The sequence below is a fragment of the Mytilus californianus genome, unplaced genomic scaffold, assembly GCF_021869535.1.
Source record: "Mytilus californianus isolate M0D057914Y unplaced genomic scaffold, xbMytCali1.0.p SCAF_15, whole genome shotgun sequence".
Classification (NCBI taxonomy): Eukaryota; Metazoa; Mollusca; class Bivalvia; order Mytilida; family Mytilidae; genus Mytilus; species Mytilus californianus.
This window is the reverse complement of record NW_026262637.1, coordinates 16042439-16066403: the sequence shown is the minus strand read 5'-3', so window position 1 is coordinate 16066403 and position 23965 is coordinate 16042439. Positions and strand designations below refer to the sequence as shown.

The 23965-nt window shown below is 33.3% G+C and overlaps 2 protein-coding genes across 8 annotated transcripts in view; one reads left to right on the top strand and one right to left on the bottom strand.

The window, feature by feature from the left end:
- Window positions 1–23965, bottom strand: part of LOC127725515 (uncharacterized) — a 128911-nt gene that overhangs the window by 54910 nt on the left and 50036 nt on the right. The window lies entirely within an intron of this gene.
- Window positions 7178–22381, top strand: LOC127725513 (uncharacterized). 5 transcript variants are annotated; one of them, XM_052232541.1, is made up of 10 exons: window positions 7178–9213; window positions 10211–10377; window positions 11282–11405; window positions 11944–12107; window positions 13122–13167; window positions 14157–14261; window positions 15093–15182; window positions 17593–17631; window positions 18702–18928; window positions 21947–22381. In XM_052232541.1, the coding sequence occupies exons 1-9, from the start codon at window positions 7212–7214 to the stop codon at window positions 18896–18898; spliced, it is 2934 nt and encodes a 977-aa protein (XP_052088501.1). In that variant the 5' UTR covers window positions 7178–7211; the 3' UTR covers window positions 18899–18928; window positions 21947–22381. The 5 variants fall into 5 exon arrangements, with proteins under 5 accessions (XP_052088501.1, XP_052088500.1, XP_052088503.1 ...); XM_052232540.1 differs by lacking the exon at window positions 21947–22381 and having other exon boundaries at window positions 18702–20411; XM_052232543.1 differs by lacking the exon at window positions 21947–22381 and having other exon boundaries at window positions 15093–15222; window positions 18702–18809.

Here is a 23965-nt window from a genome sequence, read left to right as displayed (position 1 = left end):
GAAAGGCCGAAAATTTCGTCAGTAACACGGAAAAAAGTCAAATTTGATAAAATACGCATTGGGCACTTTCCAACCTATTGCCTCGGCAGTTCTGTATGGCTAGGGATTATAGACTCTGCTTTAATAAATAGCTATTGGATAGTAATACAACGAAAGGGTAAAGAATTTCTGGGGTAAGCATTCGTAAATGCCGAAAATTTCGCTCGAAACATAGAAATAAAGCCAAATTCGATAAAATACGCGTTGGGGACACCCACTTTCTGACCCATTGTCTCGGTTGTTTCGAATGAAATTTTCGAAATTTCAGGATGCTTACATAAGGAATTTTTTACCCTCACGCTGTAGTTCTATCCAATAGCTATTTATTAGAGGAGAGTCTATAATCCCTAGCCATACACAACTACCGAGGCAATGGGTTGGAAGGTGGGTGACCCCACTGCGTATTTTATCAAATTTGACTTTTTTCCCCATGTTACGGACGAAGTTTTCGACCTTTTAAAATGCTTCCCCGAAATTCTTTACCCTCATGGTATAGTACTATTCAATAGCTATTCCTTAGGGTAGCGTCTATAATCCCTAGCCATAAAGAACTCCCGCGACAATAGGTCGGAAAGTGGGTGTCCCAAATGCGTGTTTTATCGAATTTCGAATTTGGCCTTATTTCAATGTTTCGGACGAAATTTTCGACCTTTCAGAATGCTTACCCCAGAAATTCTTTACCCTCACGCTGTAGTTCTATTCAATAGCTAATTATTAGAGCAGAGTCTATAATCCCTAGCCATACAAAACTGCCGAGGTAATGAGTTGGAAGGTGGGTGACCCAGTTTCAAATAGAAGTTTTTAAGTCGGTATGCCATGAACATTTTTTTTAATTTTACATCAAAATCTCTATATTTTAGTCGTTAATATGAGTTTTGAAAATAGCAAATGTGGATTAAACATGCGTAAATATGAATCACATCCTGTACTTAAACAGATAATACTTTGTTTTAATCGTCATCATGATTTTTATTATTGGAAATGCTAATTACAAAATCGTAAATATGAGTTAGAAATCTGCAAACTAAAGTTAAAATTTGTTAATCGGATATACAAATCTTTTATTTTCTATAATATAAATCTTGTTTTCGAACAAAAAAGTCAGAAACTATGATTTTAAAGAAAAATAAATTGTGGCTCAAGTAGTTTTCCAAACGCAATTGCAGAATGACGAATTGCAGGATAGCTTTTTATAAAGAGAATTGCAGGATGAGAATTGCTGGATAGTTTGACACTAGTGGATTATACTAGTAAGGGAGCAACGAACTCGCACGAACTCGACACATTAAGTGAAACGAACGGTACAGGTAGATAAAACTTATTTAGTATGAAATCGTGTTTATTCTGAGTTGTAGGGAACATTTGAAGGCACGTAGTAATTTAGCGTAAAGATATTTATTATTGCTTAAAGTATTGCTACGCAAAAGTTTATGTGAGAAAAGATATTCAGCATTGTTTACCTCATAAAACGTAGAAAATTGGACCATATATGTGCGTTTTGCATTTAGCAGTTTTATCAAACGTTCTATATACAAAATCGAAACTTGCAACAACTGTGTAATTGATTAGATAAACTACCATGTACATTGACACATTAATTGATATATACTCAAATAAGTTCTAAATTGTTTTCATCTCAAATGTTTTCCTGATTATCGCATCGAACGCGTCAACGTCCGGATTCTTTTGTATCGGGTTTATACGGGGTGAGTAACTGCATCAGTTTACACTGTATCTAAACTACCCCGGCGAAAAATGTTTGGACTCAATAGTATCTAATGTCCGGTACGATGACGGACAATCAACAGACAGAGATAGGTAGAAATTCTGTTTATTTATATGTCGTTTTAATGATATTGAAGAATATACATACACATATAACTATTTTCGATAGTGTGATGTAATATTTTCTACCACCGTTCTAGATTTATGGAGAAATAAGTAAAAAGGCACATCAAAATGGTGAATTGAGTGAACCCTGCCTCGAATTTGTTTAATTTCTCTTTAAATTGAGCACATTGTACGGATAGAAAGGTACGGAAAGAAAGATATTAACACGGAGATTTCAAGACTTTTCACTATGATCGCCTCAATAGTTGCATGTCTGTGCATGGAATGAAAGAAGTGGGTCATGTCAAAATTGAAGCACCCGGTTTTGTCAATGTGTACGACCCGGTTTTGTCCTTAAATTTCACAAAGCAGACCCGGTTTTGTCATAGAAAATAATGCATAATCGCATGACGAAAATTAAAATATGGCGTTCAACAGCAGTTTGAGGGATCGTTGAAAAACATTTTCTTTCAGAGGATAACTTATAACCTTTTTGAATCCGTAAACACTTGAATTACTGCTATATTAGAACAAAGCAAATTTCAATTTTGTTTTGTATAAAAAAAAAGGAAAAATTAAAAAGAAATGGAAGGTTTTGAAACGGAATTAGTTTTTTTTTATATCCTCTATGTAAATTTAAGTGTTCAAACTTAATTAGTGTACGGCCTTGAAAATTTAAGGACGCACATTTGATATGTGATTTTCTGGGACAACAAGATGGTTATCTTAGTGTTCCGCTCTACTTAAAATGAAGACAGTATACTCGTTTCAAAATAAATATTCTGAAACTAAACGTTCATTATAAAGCAAGAGAATAAGACAAATGTATGTGCATGCAGAATCGCCCAAGAAAAGGAATTTCCATGCGGCGCAAAGGATCACAATAATGGTGCGTTAAAAATCTGTTTACTCCTCCTTGTTACAATAATACTAAGTATAAAATAGTATAAAAGTCTTAGGCCATCCGGAAATTGCAATAATGATTATTTGATTAGTAATTTTTATAAATAAACGATGTTTTATCTCTCTTTTTTTTTTCTTTTTTTTTTTTAACATTAACAAATTCTTTAATGCACTAGTATCAAGTTGTTAACAACTGCCCTATATAGTACAACTATTATATATAGGTTTATCTCTTCATTGTATAATGATTATCGTACATTGACAAATGTTCTACAATTTAAGCAATTTGGTCAAGTTTAAAATTGTCAATATGCAAGGGCGGACCGAGGCCATGATTTTTGAAAGGGGCGTATTCATAAACGGATTTTATACCGCCGAGCGTAGCAAGGGGAAATTTTTTTTAACGATTATATGCTAAATAAAAAATCATACATAAATCGTAAAAAACATGATAAAATAATTATTTCTAGCCACCAAAAAGGGGGGGGGGGGGGGGGGGGGGGGGTCGGCGTACTCCCTCTACTCTCCTGGATCCGCCACTGATATAATGTAACTATATCGTATACCATCATAAAATTTAATAAAAGACGAAAAAACAGAGACAGCCGCCAATCGCATATTTACTATAGGGTCTCTGTAATCAAATGAGTTAAGCCTTTTTCAACTCACTGAATTTTATAGTTTGTTCATATGTTGTGCTGTTATACCAGTTTTTTTCTTGTTTATTATTTTTGGAGGGGGAGCGGGGGGGGGGGGGGGTGGCTTACACGTCCAACCTCGCCATTCTGTATGTACCAATACCGAATTCAGGAGCCTGTAAATCGGTTGTTGTCTTTTGTTGCTATATATCATACATGTATTTGTTTTTCGTTTTTTATTTTGTACATAAATCTAGGTCGTTAGTTTCCACATTATTTTTTTTTACAGTTTTCATTTCGGGGCCTTTTTTAGCTTGCTATGCCGTATGGACGTTTCTCATTGTTGGATGCCATACGGTGTTCTATATTTGTTAACTTTTACGTCATTTGGTCTCTGATGGAAAGCTGTCTCATTGTCATTTTTCACGGGCTAAATTTGACAATTAGGTTGTTCTTCGAAGACGAAGACGAAGATATTGGACGTTATAATGTTGCAACCCAACTTTTATTTATAAAAAGAAATAATTCTTTCATGCCATGCTCAATGCTCATTTTGACATAGGAAGGCATTATATTTGTTAAAATTTTTAAACCAAGGGTTAGCCAGGTATAAAATATTGACAAATATAATGCCTACCTATGTTAAAATGAGCGTAGAGCATGGCATGATAGAATTATTTTGTTTCTAATGGGGAAGTTTAGAACTTGTGTATTTCGAAGCGGACATAAAATACACGTTCGAAAGGCAACCATTTTGTTTTGAGATATCCAAAACGTTCTAATAGATATAAGAAGATGTGGTATGAGTGCCAATGAGACAACTCTCCATCCAAGTCACAATTTGTAAAAGTAAACCATTATAGGTCAAAGTACGGCCTTCAAAACGGAGCTTTTTCTCTCACTGTCCGTCAATGGATGAACGAATGAGTAAATATATTGTAAACATAGCGTATAGTAAAGCATACTATCCTTACTCTTTTGATAAATTGATATGGTAACACAATCATTCCACATCTTCTTATTTTTACATCATTACAGTAGTATAGAAAACAAACAAACATTTTTGAGATGTATTTCTATTTGTATCCATCTGATGACTTAAGCCTTTTTCAACTGATTTTTATAGTTCGTTCTTATGTTGTACTGTTACACCAATTTCCCAGGTTAGGGAGAGGGTTGGGATCCCGCTAAGATGTTTAACCCCGCCACATTCTGTATATATTTACCTGTCCCAAGCCGGGAGCCTGTATTTCAGTGGTTGTCGTTTGTTGCTGTGTCACATATTTGTTTTTCGTTCCTTTTTTTTGTACATAAATAAGGCCGTTAGTTTCCTCGTTTGAATTGTTTTACACTTGTCATTTCGGGGCTTTTTACAGCTGACTATGTTGTATGAGCTTTGTTCATTGTTGAAGGCCGTACGGCGACCTATAGTTGTTAATTTCTGTGTCATTTGATCTCTTGTGACGAGCTGTCTCATTGGCAATCACACCACATCTTCTTTTTTTCTATCATAAGGCATTAATGTTAGTACATGATATAAAGTATTTATTTCCATTTAAACTTAGTTCGAAGATAAGATCAATAAGGTATACGTATAGCATTCAAAAATTTCTACTCCCTATTTCGAAAAGTTTCCGTTTCAAATATATTTTAACACATGTTTGTATTGCAATAACATCTTTTTGACTCAAATATTTAATTTCTTCCGATGGGCAATGTCCAGATCCGTGCTAACGTAGCTTTTCATAAATTTGTGGTTTCAAAACAAAACAAAACCGGGTCCTATACTGAGACAAAACAGGGTCCTTGTGTAATAAACAACATTGACGAAACAGGGTCCTTCCAATTTGACATGACCTATTTCTTTCGTTCCATGCACAGAAATGCAAATATTGAGGTGCTCATAGTGACTATCCATGCAATCTCTGTGTTAATATCTTTCTTTCCGTACTTTTCTTTCCGTACAATGTGCACAATTTAAAAAGAAATTAAACAAATTCGTAGCAAGGTTCACTCAAATCACCATTTTCATGTGCCTTTTTACTTATTTCTCCATTAATCTAGAACGGTTGTAGAAAATATTACATCACACAATCGAAAATAGTTATATGTGTATGTTTATTCTTCAATGTCATTAAAAAACAAATAAATAAACAGAAATTCTACCTTTCTCTGTCTGTTGATTGTCCGTCACCGTACCGGACATTAGATACTATCGAGTCCAAACATTTTTTGCCGGGGTAGTTTAGACACAGTGGTTTATTTGCAAACTGATCCACGCCAATATAGATTGAATGTTATTTATAGACCATATGGGTTAATAGTTCAGTGTGTCCTTATTCTATATTTAAATGAAAATTTACATTTTATCAATAACATCGCTAACTTATAAACAAGATACAACAGGAAATATTTGCAAATTGTAAGCCAATTTCGACTTTCGTTATCGACGACATTTTCCTATATATAATGGGTACGTTAACTTTTTATTACATTTTTGTTATCTGTATGCATGCATATATTATATATATAAAGTCTTAACGTACTACACCTCAATAACAACAAACAAAATTAATGAATGCATTTAGCAGTGTAGTCTGACTGAGCTGGCATTATACATATTTTATTTAAATACATTTATGATATAAATGTACATTTCAAAATGCGATCATATATATAGAATAAACATAATATGAACAATATATTTATAAGCATATGATCTCCTAAGTTAAGTCTGGGGGATCATAAATGATTTATAAGTTGTAACTGGCTTTGAACTATAGCTTTCAGTAACTGCGATTACTTTTTATATATCGGTGCTTCGTATCGATCTTTTGAGCTATTAAGCCTTTTCCAATTTGATTTTTTACAGTTACACCGGTCTATTTCCCAATAAAGATAGTAAAGGTAATGGGAGGATTGAGCGCTCACAAACATGCTTAACGCCGCCACATTCTGTATATGCCTGTCCAAAGTAAGGACACAAAAGGACTGAACATGCATGCAATATTTGCCCCTGGACATAATGCACCTATAATAAAAAAAGACCTATAAAGAGTTTCAGTGCGAAAGATACATATATATATATATATATATATTGCAAATAAGTTTTCAAAGTATTATAATCGTACATTGCGTATTTAGTACAGGTATACAATGTGCTGTTTATTAAAAATCGTCACTTTTTATGTTCCATTGACCTACTATATGTTAAGGTAACACACACACACACTATTTATAATGTAATGTAATGATATGGCCTAGTTACAATCAAATATTAAATTGCCTTATGGATTATGGTAAGTGAATTTTATAATAATTAAAACATAAGAGGCACCAGACTTACTAAGTAAACATATGACCAAGAATTATATATTCATATGATTGAAGTGAACAGATATGTTCAGCAAATAAGTTCAAAGTGATTAAAGCGGCAGAATATGTTCATTAGTTTAAACTGCAAATCTATAGATCTACTGAATGGTAAATTCTATTGACTTTAAATAAATGAATAGTACACACGTACATGCGTTTTGGGAAACATATGTATGCTACACATTGCTTGAAATTATATGTAAATCTTAAGAAAAACATCAATGACAATGGATTATGTAAGTACCTAGTTAACTGAATACCTAGTTATCCGTGCATGTACATACATTGGTGTATAAATTACATTTAATATAAATTAATCTTTTTTTTTTTGCATTTCAATCTTAACGCTGATATAAAATTTAAAGAACTTCCGGTTTCTTATGTAAGTTATATCTTTTATAGAAGTGAAAAACAACTGTATTGATAATGATTGGTAAAAGACATTTTTGTCGTTCGTTAAGCAACGGTCATGGAGAAAACTATGGTATAGATGACAAAGATAAAGAAATATCAGACTTCTGCGAAAATATCGCAAAACCAAATTGTCTGGGATTTGCTAATAGTGAACTAAGAGCAAATGCAAATTCAATTAAACAATGTTTGGAAGGACTGAGAGACTCTGGTCTTCTAAATGGTAATAATAACAGCAAAAAGGCTGGTATAACTAGAGAATTTCATACTGAAATAAACCACGAAGCTTCTGCTCTGTTAAAGAAATTTCAAAACTGTAAAACATTATTGGATCTTTGTTATAAAATATATCGAAAAAAAATGTGGGCAGTTCTTGAAAACATATGCAAGAAACTTTTGTCCGTAATTGTGCATATGATTGAAACAAGATACAGAAAACAAGATGTATTACGAAAAATAAAAGTATGGAACAAACTGTTCAATATCAACAGCAATTTTCAAGCTTTCTCTGTCGCGGTCAAACAGTGCCATAATAAACAGTTAGGGAAAGGATTTGCAAATCTCAGAAAGAAACAAAAAACGACACAAAAAACTTTGTGCAAATCAAAGGGAAATTTCGAAACTTCGTTCACTAGAGTTTCTCAAAAACTTGAACATGTGCAGCATCTACATGACATGCAAATATTAAAACGTTTATCGACGGGCTATTCTGAAAAGAAGGTAATGATGCCGTTTTCAGTCGATATCGCTATGCCTGTGCAAAACAATATATCATTAGACAACCCGTCTAGACGGCTACTAACATTCTCAGATTGGCCAATTAGAACCCACGTATGGCCTCAACAGCTTTCTAATGCTGGATTTTATTATACAAAAGAAGGAACAACAGTCAGATGTGCAACATGTGGAGTAAAAACAGTTGTGGATGGCTGGCAGAGACTTGAAAAGCCTGAGGTGGTTCATTTTAAACTCAACAATGACTGTGAATTTGTAAAAGGCAATTTCCCTTACTTAAAAGACGTTACAAAAGGCCAAAATAGTTCATCAATAGGTGTTGGTGCCTCAGTGGAACATGGGACAACTTTATCACAGTATCATGAAAGAAATGAAAGGGATGATAAGCAACCTGAAACAGAAAGACATTGTAATAACGTAGCCTCTTCTTCAACAGGTAATTCTAATTTTTGTGTAAGTGACCCAACTGTTACAGGATTGAAAGGAAACGATAGTTTGCAACGCGACAAAACCTCTTCCGAATGCAATCATTTGAATGAAAACTCGCTTTTAGGTTCGCAGGAGAAAACTTCGATACCGTTGCCTTCATTAATGAACAATGGCAACAAAAATACTGATATTTGGTCTGGTTCATCGGCTAACAACCATATTAGCAATACCTCGCTGAACAATGGTGCATCTGGTTCAAGTACCACACATGTAGACACAAACAAGGGCTCAAATACCTCTATGCTTATGCCGAACAAAGATGAGTTATATATATCTGGAAGTTCACAGGGTAATTATACACAGAACTGGCAAAATAACACAGGTTTAGTATCTAACAGTATGGCAATGACGGAGGGTGCTACATCCAGTCCTCAGACTTTATTGAACACACAATTAGAGTCGACCGTTGGACAAAACATCTATAGCCAATCAATAAATACGGACTCTCCTGTGTCTACTAATCAGCTGGAACGACAACGAACCTCTTATGAGCAAACAAATTCAGGTTCGGTGAATGGTCAAGAAGCAGCATTTAAATACGTCGCCAATCGGCCGACTCCTTTCAATTCAAAGTTGCAATCACCATTCAAAAGAAGTGCTTATAGTAATTCAATAGACATAGACGTTCCCGTGTCCACAATTCAATCGGAACGAGTACAAACTGTTTATGAACCAGAATTTTCGCATCCAAACTACAGACGTTTTCAAGACAGAATGGAATCCTACAATAAGTGGCCTATTACGGCAAAACAGCCACCAAAGGTATTGGCAGAAAGCGGCTGTTTCTACACAGGTATGTGAACATTTTGTTGTTTAACGTACATTGTAACCATAGGTAATTGTTTTTTTTTAATTGTATATCATTCATTTCACCGAAAAATATACAGTAATATGATTTAAACAGAATAACCTATATGTTTGACAAATACACAGGGCATTACTTTATTTCAACTCAAATCTAATAACTCCCATTTAAAATGGTAAATATATTTTTATATATTCTTAATATTTCTTGATTGTGATATACACTAATATTGTGTACCTAGAAAAAATCTGTTACCAGGTCGATATAAATCCGATATACTACACATATATAAACAAACAAAAAATTCGTGCACCCAAATTATGTATCGGGCAAGTTGAAACATTGGTATAAGATAGACTTAAAATGACTGGAAATTTTGTACTAGCGGAAGGTTGTAAAAGTTGAATTATTGTAAATGCTGTACATCCGTTTTCTATTCTTACCATTTGTATACCATACTTAAAAATGGGGACCTCGGTGGCCAAGTGGTCTAAATAGTCGAACTTCTGTATCACTAGCCTGTCAACACTGAGGTTGTGAGTTGGAATCGTGCACGTGGCAGGTGCGTTGGACACCAATCTTAATTGACTAGGATTGTCAGTTTTCCTACCGAAGATTTGTGGTTCTCTGCGTGCACTCCGGCTTCCTCCACCAATAAAAACTGACCTCTACGAAAAACCAAATAGTGCTGAAAGTGGCGTTAAACACAAACCAATCAATTCATGTATTTGGTAATTACTTTAGAGATTTGTTACTGTTTAGCTCCTATTAGAGGTGAAAATTATTTTCAGTGCAATGTGTTGCAAGAACAGTCAAAATGTTAATGTAAGTAGTACATTCTTACGCAATGTTAACACAATGAATGATGATTATTTACAAAGAAACTGTCCCATATTGCAGTTGGTGCATTTCACAACTGTATTCTTTCAGATATTGTATGTGCATAGTGTTTACATTTTATATTCAGTTGTATAATAATCTGCAGGTAAAACTGACATAGTGCGATGCTTTTGTTGTAATCTTGGATTAGCCGAATGGGCTGAAACAGATGACCCTTGGACAGAACATGCAAGGCACAACCCGAAATGCTGGTACCTTAGGTGTGAAAAAGGACAGCCGTTCATTGATAAGATCCAAGGAGAATGGCAAAAGGTAAATATATTCTATGCAAAGGACAACAAACTTCAAGAGGTGACAATAACATTACCCTATTTGTACACAAAACATCCAGTTACCAAGTGTATTTACAAAAACATGTATTGATTCAATTTTAACTTACATGTCCATATCGTCTAAACAAAAATATAGGAAGATCACAATGAGAGAGAAGCTACAATTAAGGAACCAAAGTTTCTTTACGAATAAAAATATTTCATATTTCCGCAATCTAAAAAATAATGTTGGCTCTATGTACGTGATGTAGTCGATACACTGTTATGTTTTGTTTAGACATTTCCTTTTAATAAGTAATGCAGAAATGCAAAGACATGTGCACGAAATCAAACCATCTGACGCACAAATGCTGAGAAATAACATCGCTCACATTCCTAGTCCAAACCACGCATGAGGTGTGTCTCGTAACTTTCTACTCGCTAACAAATCAAATAAAACCTTCTGCAACATGTGTCCCCTTTATAATGAATATGCGTCTTTTGTGTTGCTTTAATTTGAAAATTCTATTTTATTCCACCTCTTAGATCGTATGTTTCAATACTTGTTCATTTAAATGGTTGTCCATCTTTTAAATTTTTCAAGGCCAAAGTAGTCCCTCAGTTTAACTTCTTGATATTGATGACAATTAATTATGTTTATGTAACCTGCAGATGACCAACACACACGAGCAAACAGATCTTAGAAATTATAGTAAAAGAAAGATATCAAAAAACAAATATGCAATAAAAGTTCTTGAAATTATTTGACACTGTCAAAAACTTAAGTCATACATGTCAAGATGATCCTCCCATCACCATAATCGTGGATTTTTATAGTCTTCCCTTATTATGTTATGTTATTAGCATAATTATATGTTTCATATTTAAAATTTTATTTATTTAAGCGGTACAAACCAAAGAATCCAGCCTTTGATGACGTGCTATCTCGGTTAGCGACCTTTGATGGATGGCGAGATGACATAGAACAGACACCAGAAGATTTGGCGGATGCTGGTTTCTTTTCTACAGGTAATACATGTTTTGTTTTAAGAAGTTTTCAAAATTGAGTGATGTCTTGGCTATTATACTTACCAGAAGTTCGTTTTAATTATTTAATGTTCAATAGATAACTGCAAATGGCTACCGGTATTTTGATTCTTCCTGGGATATGCACTTCCCAACAAGGATATAGGGTCAATTTTCTTGAATTTATTTTACACAAGGGCAATGTGTTATAATGCGTCTGTTTTTTACCTGTTGCATTGGTAATTGGTAGTATGATACTTCTGTTGTGTATGCTTCATTGCAATATTTTGTTGAATTAGACTTATCACTTGGTTTGTACTTGCATGAGCAACATGACTTGTGCCACATGTGGAGCAGGATCTGCTAACCCTTACGGAGCACCTGATATCACTCCCGAATTTTGGCGGGGTTCGTGTTTTGTAAGTTCATTTTCGACTTATGATTTTGCATGTCCCTTTGGTATCTTTCGCCTCTCTTTTTTATCTATCGTGATGATAAAAACAAAGAAATAATACTTTTTAAACAAAATTCTTTCTGACAGGGGAAGATGATATAGTTCGTTGCCACTACTGTGATGGAGGACTACGAAACTGGGAATCAGGAGATGTCCCTTGGGAAGAACACGCACGGTGGTTTCCACATTGTAAATATCTCATCAAAATGAAAGGAATGCAGTACATTGGTAGTATAAAAGAAAAATATCAGGTAAATATTAACAACAGATATAAAAGCAGAGGAAAAATGTATGCGGTATAGATCATTTACTTCAAGTGTCCCTATCAAGATAAATAACAACTGTTACATTTTATCATCAATACATTATGTAAAATCTGGGTTGCTAAAAGGCGGAAGAGGAATACGGAACGGAAACGGAAAACGGAAACAGAAAGAATTAACATCTTTACTTTTTGGTCATTTATTTTCATAGGCATGTTTCATATTGTATATCACATGTTTACAAGAAAGAAAAACCCACCTGCAAATGAGTACAAAGGTTTCATACTTAGACATAAATGAAATACGTAACAAACAGAAATAGTGATGATTTTGGAAAATCAGTTAACCAATTCGTTCAATTACATTATGCTCATAATATCACTGGTTTAGAAACATATGATAACGTGCATTGAACACTACACTATCATTTTGAGAGTCCGATTTATAGCTCAACTGCTGACATGAAAATAAAAAAACAACGTATAGCTTGCAATTATAAGTGATAAACGTTATTTTATATTAAGAAACTCTATCATTAGAATAAACACGAGAATGTTTCAAAAAAACTAGTCAGAATACTATTTTTTTTTAAATATTTGTCGCGCATTGAACAAGCGACTAGATATCAATCGGAATCTACTTTTACAATATTATCACTATAAAAAAATCATGATGAATTGGTAATAAAAAGATGTCGTTCAAAAAGTGTTCTTGATTCATTAGAATCATTACAAAGTCATATTATTTAAGTATCTGCTTTGGCAGCATATGTTTAAAATCAAACAAACTTAAGAGATTTAAAACAATCATTTATACGATATCTACATGTAGTATATAGATATTTATCTGTGGGTTTAATAATATGTCCACAAGAACAGATGGGAAAACAAACTAGATATATAATGAAATGCATGTACTCAAATACTAGTAGAAAACAACTTATTTTTAACTATAACTCATGTAATATGCAATCTATAAAATATTTTATATTTATATTTTCAGCGTCAGGAAGCTTCTGTCAATACCACAAACACAACAGAAGAACAAGGTAATACTGTTTATAGGACTATTTGATAAACGCTATTTGTAATGGAGGTATGCTATAAGCCATTAGTTTGACATTGAAGTTTGCAATTTTTGGGCCAAAATAATGACTTATATCATTAGAAGTTATTGTGATTTGTCATGTGCATTGAAATCGTAACCATGAGTTTTTATTTTGGCCTAATACCAGGCAAAAGGTTTTGAAGAATTGTTGCTTTTTCCTCCGCCGCTAGGTGAAGGGGCATTGAGTGTTTCCCTTGTCCGTCCGTACATACGTACGTAAGTCTCAAAATTGGTTTCAGTTCTCTAACTTTAGTTTGCCTCAGCCAAATGTTATGAAACTTATACACAATGTTTATTACCATAAAACACAGATGAAGTTCGAAGTTGGGTGGCATCAGTTTTGCAGTTCTCTAGTTATGTACCTGTATAACGTTATATGCAAGCGGGTGCATCATATGTGTGCCATGGATATATTTTTCATTTATTTTTACTTAATGAAAGTAGTTTAACTACTTTAGATGGCTCATTTTGTCTGAAATACAAATGTATTAATATATATATATGTCTTTCTGTGACTTTTGCATAATTTAGATGTTTTCTAAACTAGAATATTGAGATCGTTCAGAATTTGTTCATTTCTGTTTTTTTCCAATCCCGTATTGCTCTTCGTATATGAATACATGTTGGTAACACGATTAGTTTGATTTTATTGCTCATCTATATTTGTATATTCTGCAATACAGACAAAATTATATTGTCAACAGGTCCATTTTATTTGTACAACATCTTTATAGCTTAACTTCTATACGATATACGTGTTGCTCATTGATTAAGGAAGTGTCTTCAACTGTTGTTGTTGACATTCTTGTCTTATCATCTATGGTGGAACGTTGTCAAATTGCATTCGCACCCTGTTTCGTTATTTTATTGTGCAAGCATATCCTCAACAGGTATTATTAAAAAGCGTAATCAGAACACTTCTTATTTCAGGAGATAACCAACTGTTAGCAAGTGAAAATGCAAAGACAGTACTGCGAATGGGATTTTCCATTAACATTGTCAAGTCTGCCATTAACAGTTTAATCAGAACTCGAGGTAAGTTAGTAGTTTCAGAAAAAAAGTAGTAATTAAAATACCAAACTCCAACTAAGGTATGTTCAAAAAGGGAAACCAATAAAACCTGACAAATATCAACTAAATGGAACGAAACGAAAACAACTGTCATATTCCTGACGTGGTACAGATTTTTGTAGGTAATTATCGCATAACCAATGTGGTGAAATCCCGTAGAAGACAAAGTCGCAAATGTACAAATAAAAAATATGTCATGATATATAATTGTAGTTAAAACAAATCCCTTATTTTTTTTTTTTGGAATGCCCAAAATTTTCTGCATAGTCGAATAGTTTCCCTATAATAACATAAAATAAGGAGGCGAGGTTTGATTGCCAATGATACAACTATCCATTAGATTACAAATGACCTGGGTTCAAGCAGCTATAGGTCACAGTATGGACTTCAAAAAATAAGCAACATTCATACCGTATTCCGCTGCAAAAGGCACCAACATGACTAATAACATTAACGGTACCAAAGCAATAAAAGAAAAACAAATTTGATAGACAGCAACCAACAACACCCACTGAATATCAGGCTCCTGACTTGGGACGGGCACATACATAATGTAGCGGTTAGCACAAGTTTATTTTAAAAGGAGCTTTTGGTGGTAAACAGCGAATTTTGAATACTTAAATGTATTATAAATCGAACTTTCCAGCCGTATAACGGCGTCCAAGCTCTGGTAATTAATATATAATGGAGTCAATATTGCTGAAAGTGGTGTTAAACACCAACAATTAATCAAAATATATAAGGGATATGTACCAGAAACATTCTTTCTTTTAAATCTATCTTCATCATTTTCAGGGCATAGTAATTTCAGTACTGAAGATTTATTGGAGTTTATATTAAACCCAGTAGAATCCTCCCAGACATCAATGGGGACATCTAATGAAGGTAAGCCATTATCAGACATCAATGAGGACATCTAATGAAGGTAAATAAAGGCAATAGTAGTATACCGCTGTTCGAAATTCATAAATCGATTGAGAAAAAAACAAATCTGGGTTACAAACTAAAACTGAGGGAAACACATCAAATATAAGAGGAGAACTACGACACAACAGAAACACAACATTAAAATGTAACACACACAGAAACGAACTATAATATAACAATGGCCATTTTCCTGACTTGGTACAGGACATTTTAAGAAAAAAATGGTGGGTTGAACCTGGTTTTGTGGCTAGCCAAACCTCCCGCTTTTAAGGCAATGTTCAATATAACATTTAAATGACAACATTACATGACAGGACTGCAATACAAATAAATGGGAGAACATATAGAACAGAGAAACATACGAATAATAGCTAACAAAAGGTACCAGGTTTAAAATTTAAGACGCGTGTTTCGCCCACACAAGACTAACCAGTGACGCTCAGATAAAAAAAGTTCGAAAGCCAAAACAAGTACAAAGTTGAAGAGCATTGAGGACCAAAAGTTCCAAAAAGTTGTGCCAAATACGGCTAAGGTTATATGTCTGGGATAAGAAAATTCTTAGTATTTAGAATAATTCATACTTTTGCAAACAGTAAATTTATAAAAATGACTATATAATAGATATACATGATAACACCGAAGTGGTTACTAACTAAGGTTTGTTTTTAAATCATTTGTTACAGTAGATAATTAGAGACACCTAAACAGACCAATCTTTATTGACTGTTGAAAATTAACAGGTCTGAAACAGTTCAAGAAACTACAGACTTTGTAAATATGGACTATTGTATTAAAATCGAAGGTTAACCAAAAAATCTAATTAAACAAACGCGAAGCAACGTTTGTTGTAAATATTTTCAATACTTTATGAAGGCGTTGGGATAAGTTATTTCCCTTTTCAGAAATTAAAAAGTACATCTAATACATGTATGCATCGGTTGTTTTACAATCTTATCAAAATTACGTTAACGCAAGTCATTTATTATATTTTATATAAATTTGGGTGTGGATTCCTCTGAATTTACCTGTAACTATGTCATAAATGTGACAAATCAACAATATTTCGTTGCATTTCATTCCTTTGTGATATAAAATTCCTTTACATTTCTCTTTTGTGCATCAAAATAAGAATATCTCAGCTGTATCTGTAAACTTTTACCGAGTGTGACCTACCGAATTAGACTTATTACCGGGTTTGTACTAAAATGAGCAACACGACGGGTGCCACATGTGGAGCAGGATCTGCTTACACTTCCGGAGCATCTGAGATTACCCCCAGTATTTGGTGGTGTTCGTGTTGCTCAGTCTTTAGTTTTCAATGTTGTGTTTTGTGTACTGTTGTTTGTCCGTTTTGTCTGTTTCTTTTTTAGCCATGGCGTAGCTAGTTTATTTCGACTTGTGAGTTTTGAGTGTCACTTTGGAATCTTTTGCTTCTCTTTTACTGCCAATCTGTCATTAACTATATTATAAAACTTTGCGATCTTGACAAATTTGTTTATTTGTTTATTCGACCCATTTTATGGCTTTTAAAGTCATGATTTTAAGAAATTCAACTGATAAAATGTCACAATACTATGTGTAAGATCACAACGATTAAGTTTATCAATAAGAAACAGTCAAGATCATATTGTAGATTCATTCCAGCAGTTCTTCATTTAGCATGAGCTGTAAAAAGTTCAGTACCTCACCAATTGTTGTCGTTTTACGTAATGTTTTTTCGTCTTTTAGGAAATCTGTAGCTGATTGTATTTCTTTGACGATCTCTGTTAAATTCATTCATGCTTTTCTTCGGGTCGATTTGGATAGCTTGTTATGCGGTAAAGACACGTGTTGTCTGTTGAAGACCGTATGTTCGACAATTTCGATATTCTTTTTGTGTTGGCAAGGTACTATTTCAATGACGTATTTTCTACATCTCCTTTGATTCATATATGACAATTTCGATCTGTTCAGTTGATCATGCGAGAGATATACAAAGATTTTTCCAGAACGTTTGACACATTAGATATTCCAAAGTACACCACCTCCTGATATAAAAATCATGCTGTTCGACAATTTTCATTTTCATTTCGGGATAATACTGTTGCGGCATATTCAAAGTACATGTAGTGTAAAATCAAATATCAAAATTGCTATCTCTTTCAATCTGGATTATTATAATGAACTATATAATAATGGGTGTACAATGTAAGTGTTAAAACCTGCAAGACATATTATGCAGAAAGTCTATCTATTTTCAGGAAATTAAATTGTATATTAAATGTTGCGTTTACTTAATTACTTTACGGCAACACTTATAAGATGTTATCATGTTAATTTTAATACACAACTCTGACTCAACTAATTGTATTTATGTTATATTTTACAGCATCTGCTCAAGCGACAAGACCCTTTCCAGTAGAAAGAGGTATTAAATAATATCTGTTGTATTTCACAATATATTTTAGCTGAAAATTGAAAAAAAATGTAAAATAACAAAAATACCGAACTCCGAGGAAAATTCAAATCGGAAAGTCCCTTTTTGAAATATTATATACAAATTCAAATTATACACAATAATTGTACTAGTTATAATTATTAATAGTTCGACAATTTTTTGTTTCTTCTATGGTAAGACAGAGTATAAATGAAATAAATTAACGTTGGAAGGGCTAAATATATATTTTACTTAAGGATTGCTGGATAGCGGTGGTAAAGAACGTTCATCTTATGGAAAAACATGTTTGTTAATTTGTTGTATCAATATTTAACTATAAACTGAATCGAACCAGGTATAACTATTTTAAAATGATATATTGTATTTCAATTAACACATGTTCTTCCTTTGAGGTCATGATCAGTTATTGGCTTTATTACACATGTTGATCAAGAATGTCATTTCGGTTGAAATAATGACTAACATATTATGAAATGGGGAAAATTTTGTGAATAAAACTGAGGGATATGCCCTCAAATTGAATTAAGACGATTAAAATGACGCAGCCAATTAAAAACAATACCAAGCTACTTGTTAGGACGAGTCAGTCGTTAGATGAAACCACCGATACCGCTAGATAAATGAAGAGGATACATACTTTTTCATTAAATTGACATTTACAGTGACTTGAGGTTTAACTTGTTTTACAGAGCTATTGTCATGAATAATTCTTTATTCCCAAAGTCAGACTTTAACCAATTTGCATTTTTAATACAGAGTATAGAGTTACAAAATAAGTTATCTAACTTTGTGTATAAATTGAGAAGATAATCTACAATTTTTATCTCATAAGACAACTCTGGCTGGGTCTTATTTTATTACGTTACGATTAATATCGTATAATTTGCAGGTAACTTTGTAGACAAATGTGTGACACCAAAATAATGTTTGTTCATGTTTGGAAAGCAATGGACACCTGCATTTTTCTAAAATGAGATATTGTTGTCGCGATTTAGCTGATGTACCACTGATGACTATACCGAATATAATTTTTGTTTCAGATCCAGCAAAACTAAAAGTTATCAACAAAGAACTCAAGAACAACCTATTATGTGTCATCTGCAGAAAAAATGAGCGTTGCATGCTATTCGCAAACTGTGGACATAGAGTCACGTGTGAGCAATGCTGTAGATCAATAGACTTTTGTCCACATTGTGACAAACGAATCAAGAACACTGTCAAAACTTTTTTGTCATAAATGTGGAATTTGATTTTTCTGTTTTTTGTTGTAAGTAATACAAGCAATGAAAATAGTCTATGATATGAGACACTAAGATTCAAGTGTCATTGCTCTATTTTGGGGTTTTATATGCTTTCTGATGTTATCGACATAGTTTACGTTCATATGTTTCCGTTTAATCTTAAAATGAAAATTTAGTAAGTTAGTCAGAATCTTTATAAGAATGGAAAATATGACGAAAGAGGCTTAATGGTTTGTGTGTGTACTCGTACATGTAGATGAAAATGGTAACAAAGCAATTTTTAAGGCTTATTAGTACTGTTTCCTTGGGTGCAAGTGGGTATGGTAGTTATATCCATGCTTCGCTTCCATTATTGTCATAATATATAAAATAATTAAAATTATTTGTCAAATACGGTTTACAGTTTCACTTTTTATCGTAATTGTTATTTTCAGTAAAATGTGCTATGGTTTGCGAACCGTCATCAAATTTTATCGACAAATTCAGCTGATTCCTGAACTTTTTCTGTAACCCGTTCGTTAAGTGTAGCTAATATAAGAGTCAATTCATTTCCAAATATCCGTACATCTTATACAATGTGCCTGTAAGTGTAGCTTATATAAGAGTCAATTCATTTCCAAATATCCGTACATCTTATACAATGTGCCTGTAAGTGTAGCTTATATAAGAGTCAATTCATTTCCAAATATCCGTACATCTTATACAATGTGCCTGTAAGTGTAGCTTATATAAGAGTCAATTCATTCCAAATATCCGTACATCTTATACAATGTGCCTGTAAGTGCAGCTTATATAAGAGTCAATTCATTCCAAATATCCGTACATCTTAAACAATGTGCCTGTAAGTGCAGCTTATATAAGAGTCAATTCATTCCAAATACCCGTACATCTTATACAATGTGCCTGTAAGTGCAGCTTATATAAAAGTTCTCGTCGGTAGTCAATTTCATTTCCAAATAATCGAATATCGTATTGTCGATGGCAACTCTTCAGATAAAGTTCTGTTATTTCCTAATTACAATGATCAATGTCTTCCTTGATATGAATTAAATATCCATCACAAAAAAACGGGAATATTTTGCATTTATTATACTTCACGTAGAAATGCAATATTTTGATTGGCTTATACGAGGGTGTTCATTTACTCTATTCTATGGGAAATACTCTATTCTGTACCCTTCACGGAGACGCTTGATCAAGTGTGCGCTTTATTAAATACGACTCTATCCTATGGCAAATACTCTATTACCCTTCACGGAGACGCTTCCTTCGGGTTTATATGATCCGTTCATCCTATTTTGACTCTTTCAAAATTCAAGAGTCTATCCTAAATTGAGGTAAATTATATGGCCTTCCAAATACCGTTTCGATTCCTAACATCACTGAAGAGACATTAATTGTCGAAATCCGGATATGGTGTACAAATATTTGCACCTCATGTTTGCGGTATACCATCTTTTCCGCAAGTTTCTTGTTTTCTGTTTGGTAATACATTAATAATAAGATCTATTTTGTTACATCTTGTGCTCCGTTTGTTTGGCAATCGCCAATTGCAGTCAGCAGGGTTTAAGAACATCAGTTGTTCGACCTGTTAGTCAAATGCGTTTTGTTAAAATATACTTTTTCACTCATTTGGTCTTTTGGAAAATGTTGTTTGTGCTGTATTTAGACCCCTTCACCAAGAAATTTGTTTTGCATGCACACGTATAAAAATTGCAGTTTTTATCCAACGCAATCATAGGTTTGAACGTTGTTTTCAATTTAGACTTGTTTATATTTTTTCGTTCGGGCTTGTATTATATTTGCCTTCGGGTTTATATGATCCGTTCATCCTATTTGGCTCTTTCAAAATTCAAGAATCTATCCTAAATTGAGGTAAATTATATGGCCTTCCGAATACCGTTTTGATTCTAAACATCACTGAAGAGACATTAATTGTCGAAATCCGGATATGGTGTACAAATTTTTGCACCTCATGTTTGCGGTATACCATCTTTTCCGCAAGTTAATTGTTTTCTGTTTGGTAATACATTAATAATAAGATCTATTTTGTTACATCTTGTGCTCCGTTTGTTTGGCAATCGCCAATGGCAGTCAGCAGGGTTTAAGAACATCAGTTGTTCGACCTGTTAGTCAAATGCGTTTTGTTAAAATATACTTTTTCACTCATTTTGTCTTTTGGAAAATGTTGTTTGTGCTGTATTTAGACCCCTTCACCAAGAAATTTGTTTTGCATGCACACGTATAAAAATTGCGGTTTTTATCCAACGCAATCATAGGTTTGAACGTTGTTTTCAATTTAGACTTGTTTATATTTTTTCGTTCGGGCTTGTATTATATTTGCCTTCGGGTTTATATGATCCGTTCATCCTATTTTGACTCTTTCAAAATTCAAGAGTCTATCCTAAATTGAGGTAAATTATATGGCCTTCCAAATACCGTTTCGATTCCTAACATCACTGAAGAGACATTAATTGTCGAAATCTGGATATGGTGTACAAATTTTTGCACCTCATGTTTGCGGTATACCATCAAATTTCTTGTTTTCTGTTTGGTAATACATTAATAATAAGATCTATTTTGTTACATCTTGTGCTCCGTTTATTTGGCAATCGCCAATGGCAGTCAGCAGGGTTTAAGAACATCAGTTGTTCGACCTGTTAGTCAAATGCGTTTTGTTAAAAAATATTTTTTCACTTTTTTGGTCTTTTGGAAAATGTTGTTTGTGCTGTATTTAGACCCCTCTACCAAGAAATTTGTTTTGCATGCACACGTATAAAAATTGCGGTTTTTATCCAACGCAATCATAGGTTTGAACGTTGTTTTCAATTTAGACTTATATCAACAGTGAAGGTGATAGACGGCTGAAAACACATAGTATATTCATAATTACTCTATATTTCAGCACAAAAATGTTAAATCTGCAAAATTGCGGAATCAAATTTTTGTTCTTCCCTCGCCGGGATTCGAACTCATGCATATATATAATTTTATTTCGATGTGTTGATTTAATGCAATGTGTTTTCCTTTTCTATTTTGTGTAGGATATAGACTACATGATCTTGACATTAGTGTTGACAACACTCTATATAACATGACTGTTTGTGCACATTACGATGGACCAGGCACAGACAGCGAACATCTTGTATTTAACTTGAAAAAAGAAAGCAATTGGTCGTTACGTCAAACTGAATATCGTAGGCACTGGACAACTGCAATTTGCTGGAATTAAAGTATTTGGTTATCTCAAAGAGACAACTGCTTGTTAAATTATTTTAATTTAGATTTATCATTCCTAATATGCGTTTTGTTTAAATAGATCTTTTAGCAAGTTTACTTAAAGAAGACTTATTCTATGAAGAAATGATTGTTCTGTGAGGAATGTGCACAGTAAAACTGTTACCTATCTGATTTAAAAAAAAAATGAAATTGAAATACGAAACACTCAAAAGTCTTGAAATAAAGTTATGTTTGATAAGTGTGATTGGTTTATTAATTCATATCAAATTTGAATACGAATTTAAAATACTCTAAGTATAGCAAGTCCATGTACAAACAAACAGTATAATTGAAACAGTGGAAATCTAAAAAAAAAAACAAAAAAAAACAAGCAAACAAAACAAAACGATAAAGACAGACGGAAGGATTTGTGCTTTTACGGAGTAGCATCTCTTGACATGCTTTCTTTGCCCGAAATGCGAAACACAATTAGCAAAAGTAGCAATTGCAATCATCGTCAATACGACAAATTAAAACGGAAAAAAATGTTAATGCATGCGGATGGATGTATAATCGATGGAATTCGAAGATTTAAAAAGTATATTCACCAAATCCTACAATGTAGAGGTTTTATGTCCACCCATAGAGTCCTGATCACGACTGCACGGCCTCCTTAGCAGCTCAGGTGATAATTATAGTTAACAAAAATGTCTATATGAATACAGGAACCTACTAAATCTGTTAATGACTTTGATTCAGTTGCGGCTGGTAATGCATGAGTTGCCATATGATTAGAGTTACTGGATATATATTCATATTGCAATTCACAAAATCCTAATCATGACCATAGAGTGGAGGATATATGTCTACTCCTAATTGTGATTACGATTGCATAGTATGGGCATCTATGTACTCACTAAATCCTGACTACGACTGCAACATATTGGTATTATGTCTACTAATATAATACTGATCAGACTGCATTTTAAAGGTAACATCTCTACTCCCCAAATCCTGCCCCGACGGCAACATAAATGTGATATGTCTACTCATCTAGTCCTGATCACACTGGAGGTGAAATGTAATAACTCTATTCACCAAAACCTGATCACGATAATGGATATATAATCACTGATAGTGGTACTTTGTTTATTCACCTTATCCTGATCACGAATGCAGAACTTTTGCTGTTAGGGGTATATACTTACGAACAATAATATAAACTCTAATAAGCAATTAGGATATGGTAGGGAGACAAACTTTACCGAAAATGAACATATAAAAATCCTATTTCTCGTATCAGCTGGCCCCTAAACAACAATGTAACAAACATAAACTATTAGCTACTTCTTTACAAGCAGAACCAAATACAATGAAAGTCCCAACTATGCACTGGCTTCCGAAGCTACACAAATCACCTTACAAATATAGATTTATTTCGTCTTCAAGTCATTGTTCCACTACTAAATTGTCTATTCTACTTACTAGTACACTTGGTACAATCAAAAACCTGATAATAAATTGTTCAAATAAGGCCTTTGAAAATAGTGGAATTAACTACTTTTGAAGTGTCAAAAACTCGTTGGAAGTACTTGATAAATTGCATTCATATATTGGTGATTTTGAATCTGTTCAAAGTTTTGATTTTTCCACCCTATATACCACTTTGCCTCATATTCTTATTAAGAAAAAATTCACACACCTAATTAAATGGGCATTTAAAATGTCGGAATGCGAATACATATGTTCAAACTCTTATAGGTCATTTTTTAGTAGCAACAAACAAAAGAACTATGTCAATTGGACATGCTTTGATACCATATCTGCCTTGAATTTTTACTTGA

Excerpts from the sequence above, each read along its gene's own strand:
- LOC127725513 (XM_052232541.1), top strand. The coding sequence starts at position 7,212 with ATGATTGGTAAAAGACATTTTTGTCGTTCGTTAAGCAACGGTCATGGA. Across the intron at positions 9,214-10,210 it reads AAGCGGCTGTTTCTACACAG|GTAAAACTGACATAGTGCGA; the intron begins GTATGTGAACAT and ends AATAATCTGCAG. Across the intron at positions 14,262-15,092 it reads CAGTTTAATCAGAACTCGAG|GGCATAGTAATTTCAGTACT; the intron begins GTAAGTTAGTAG and ends CATCATTTTCAG.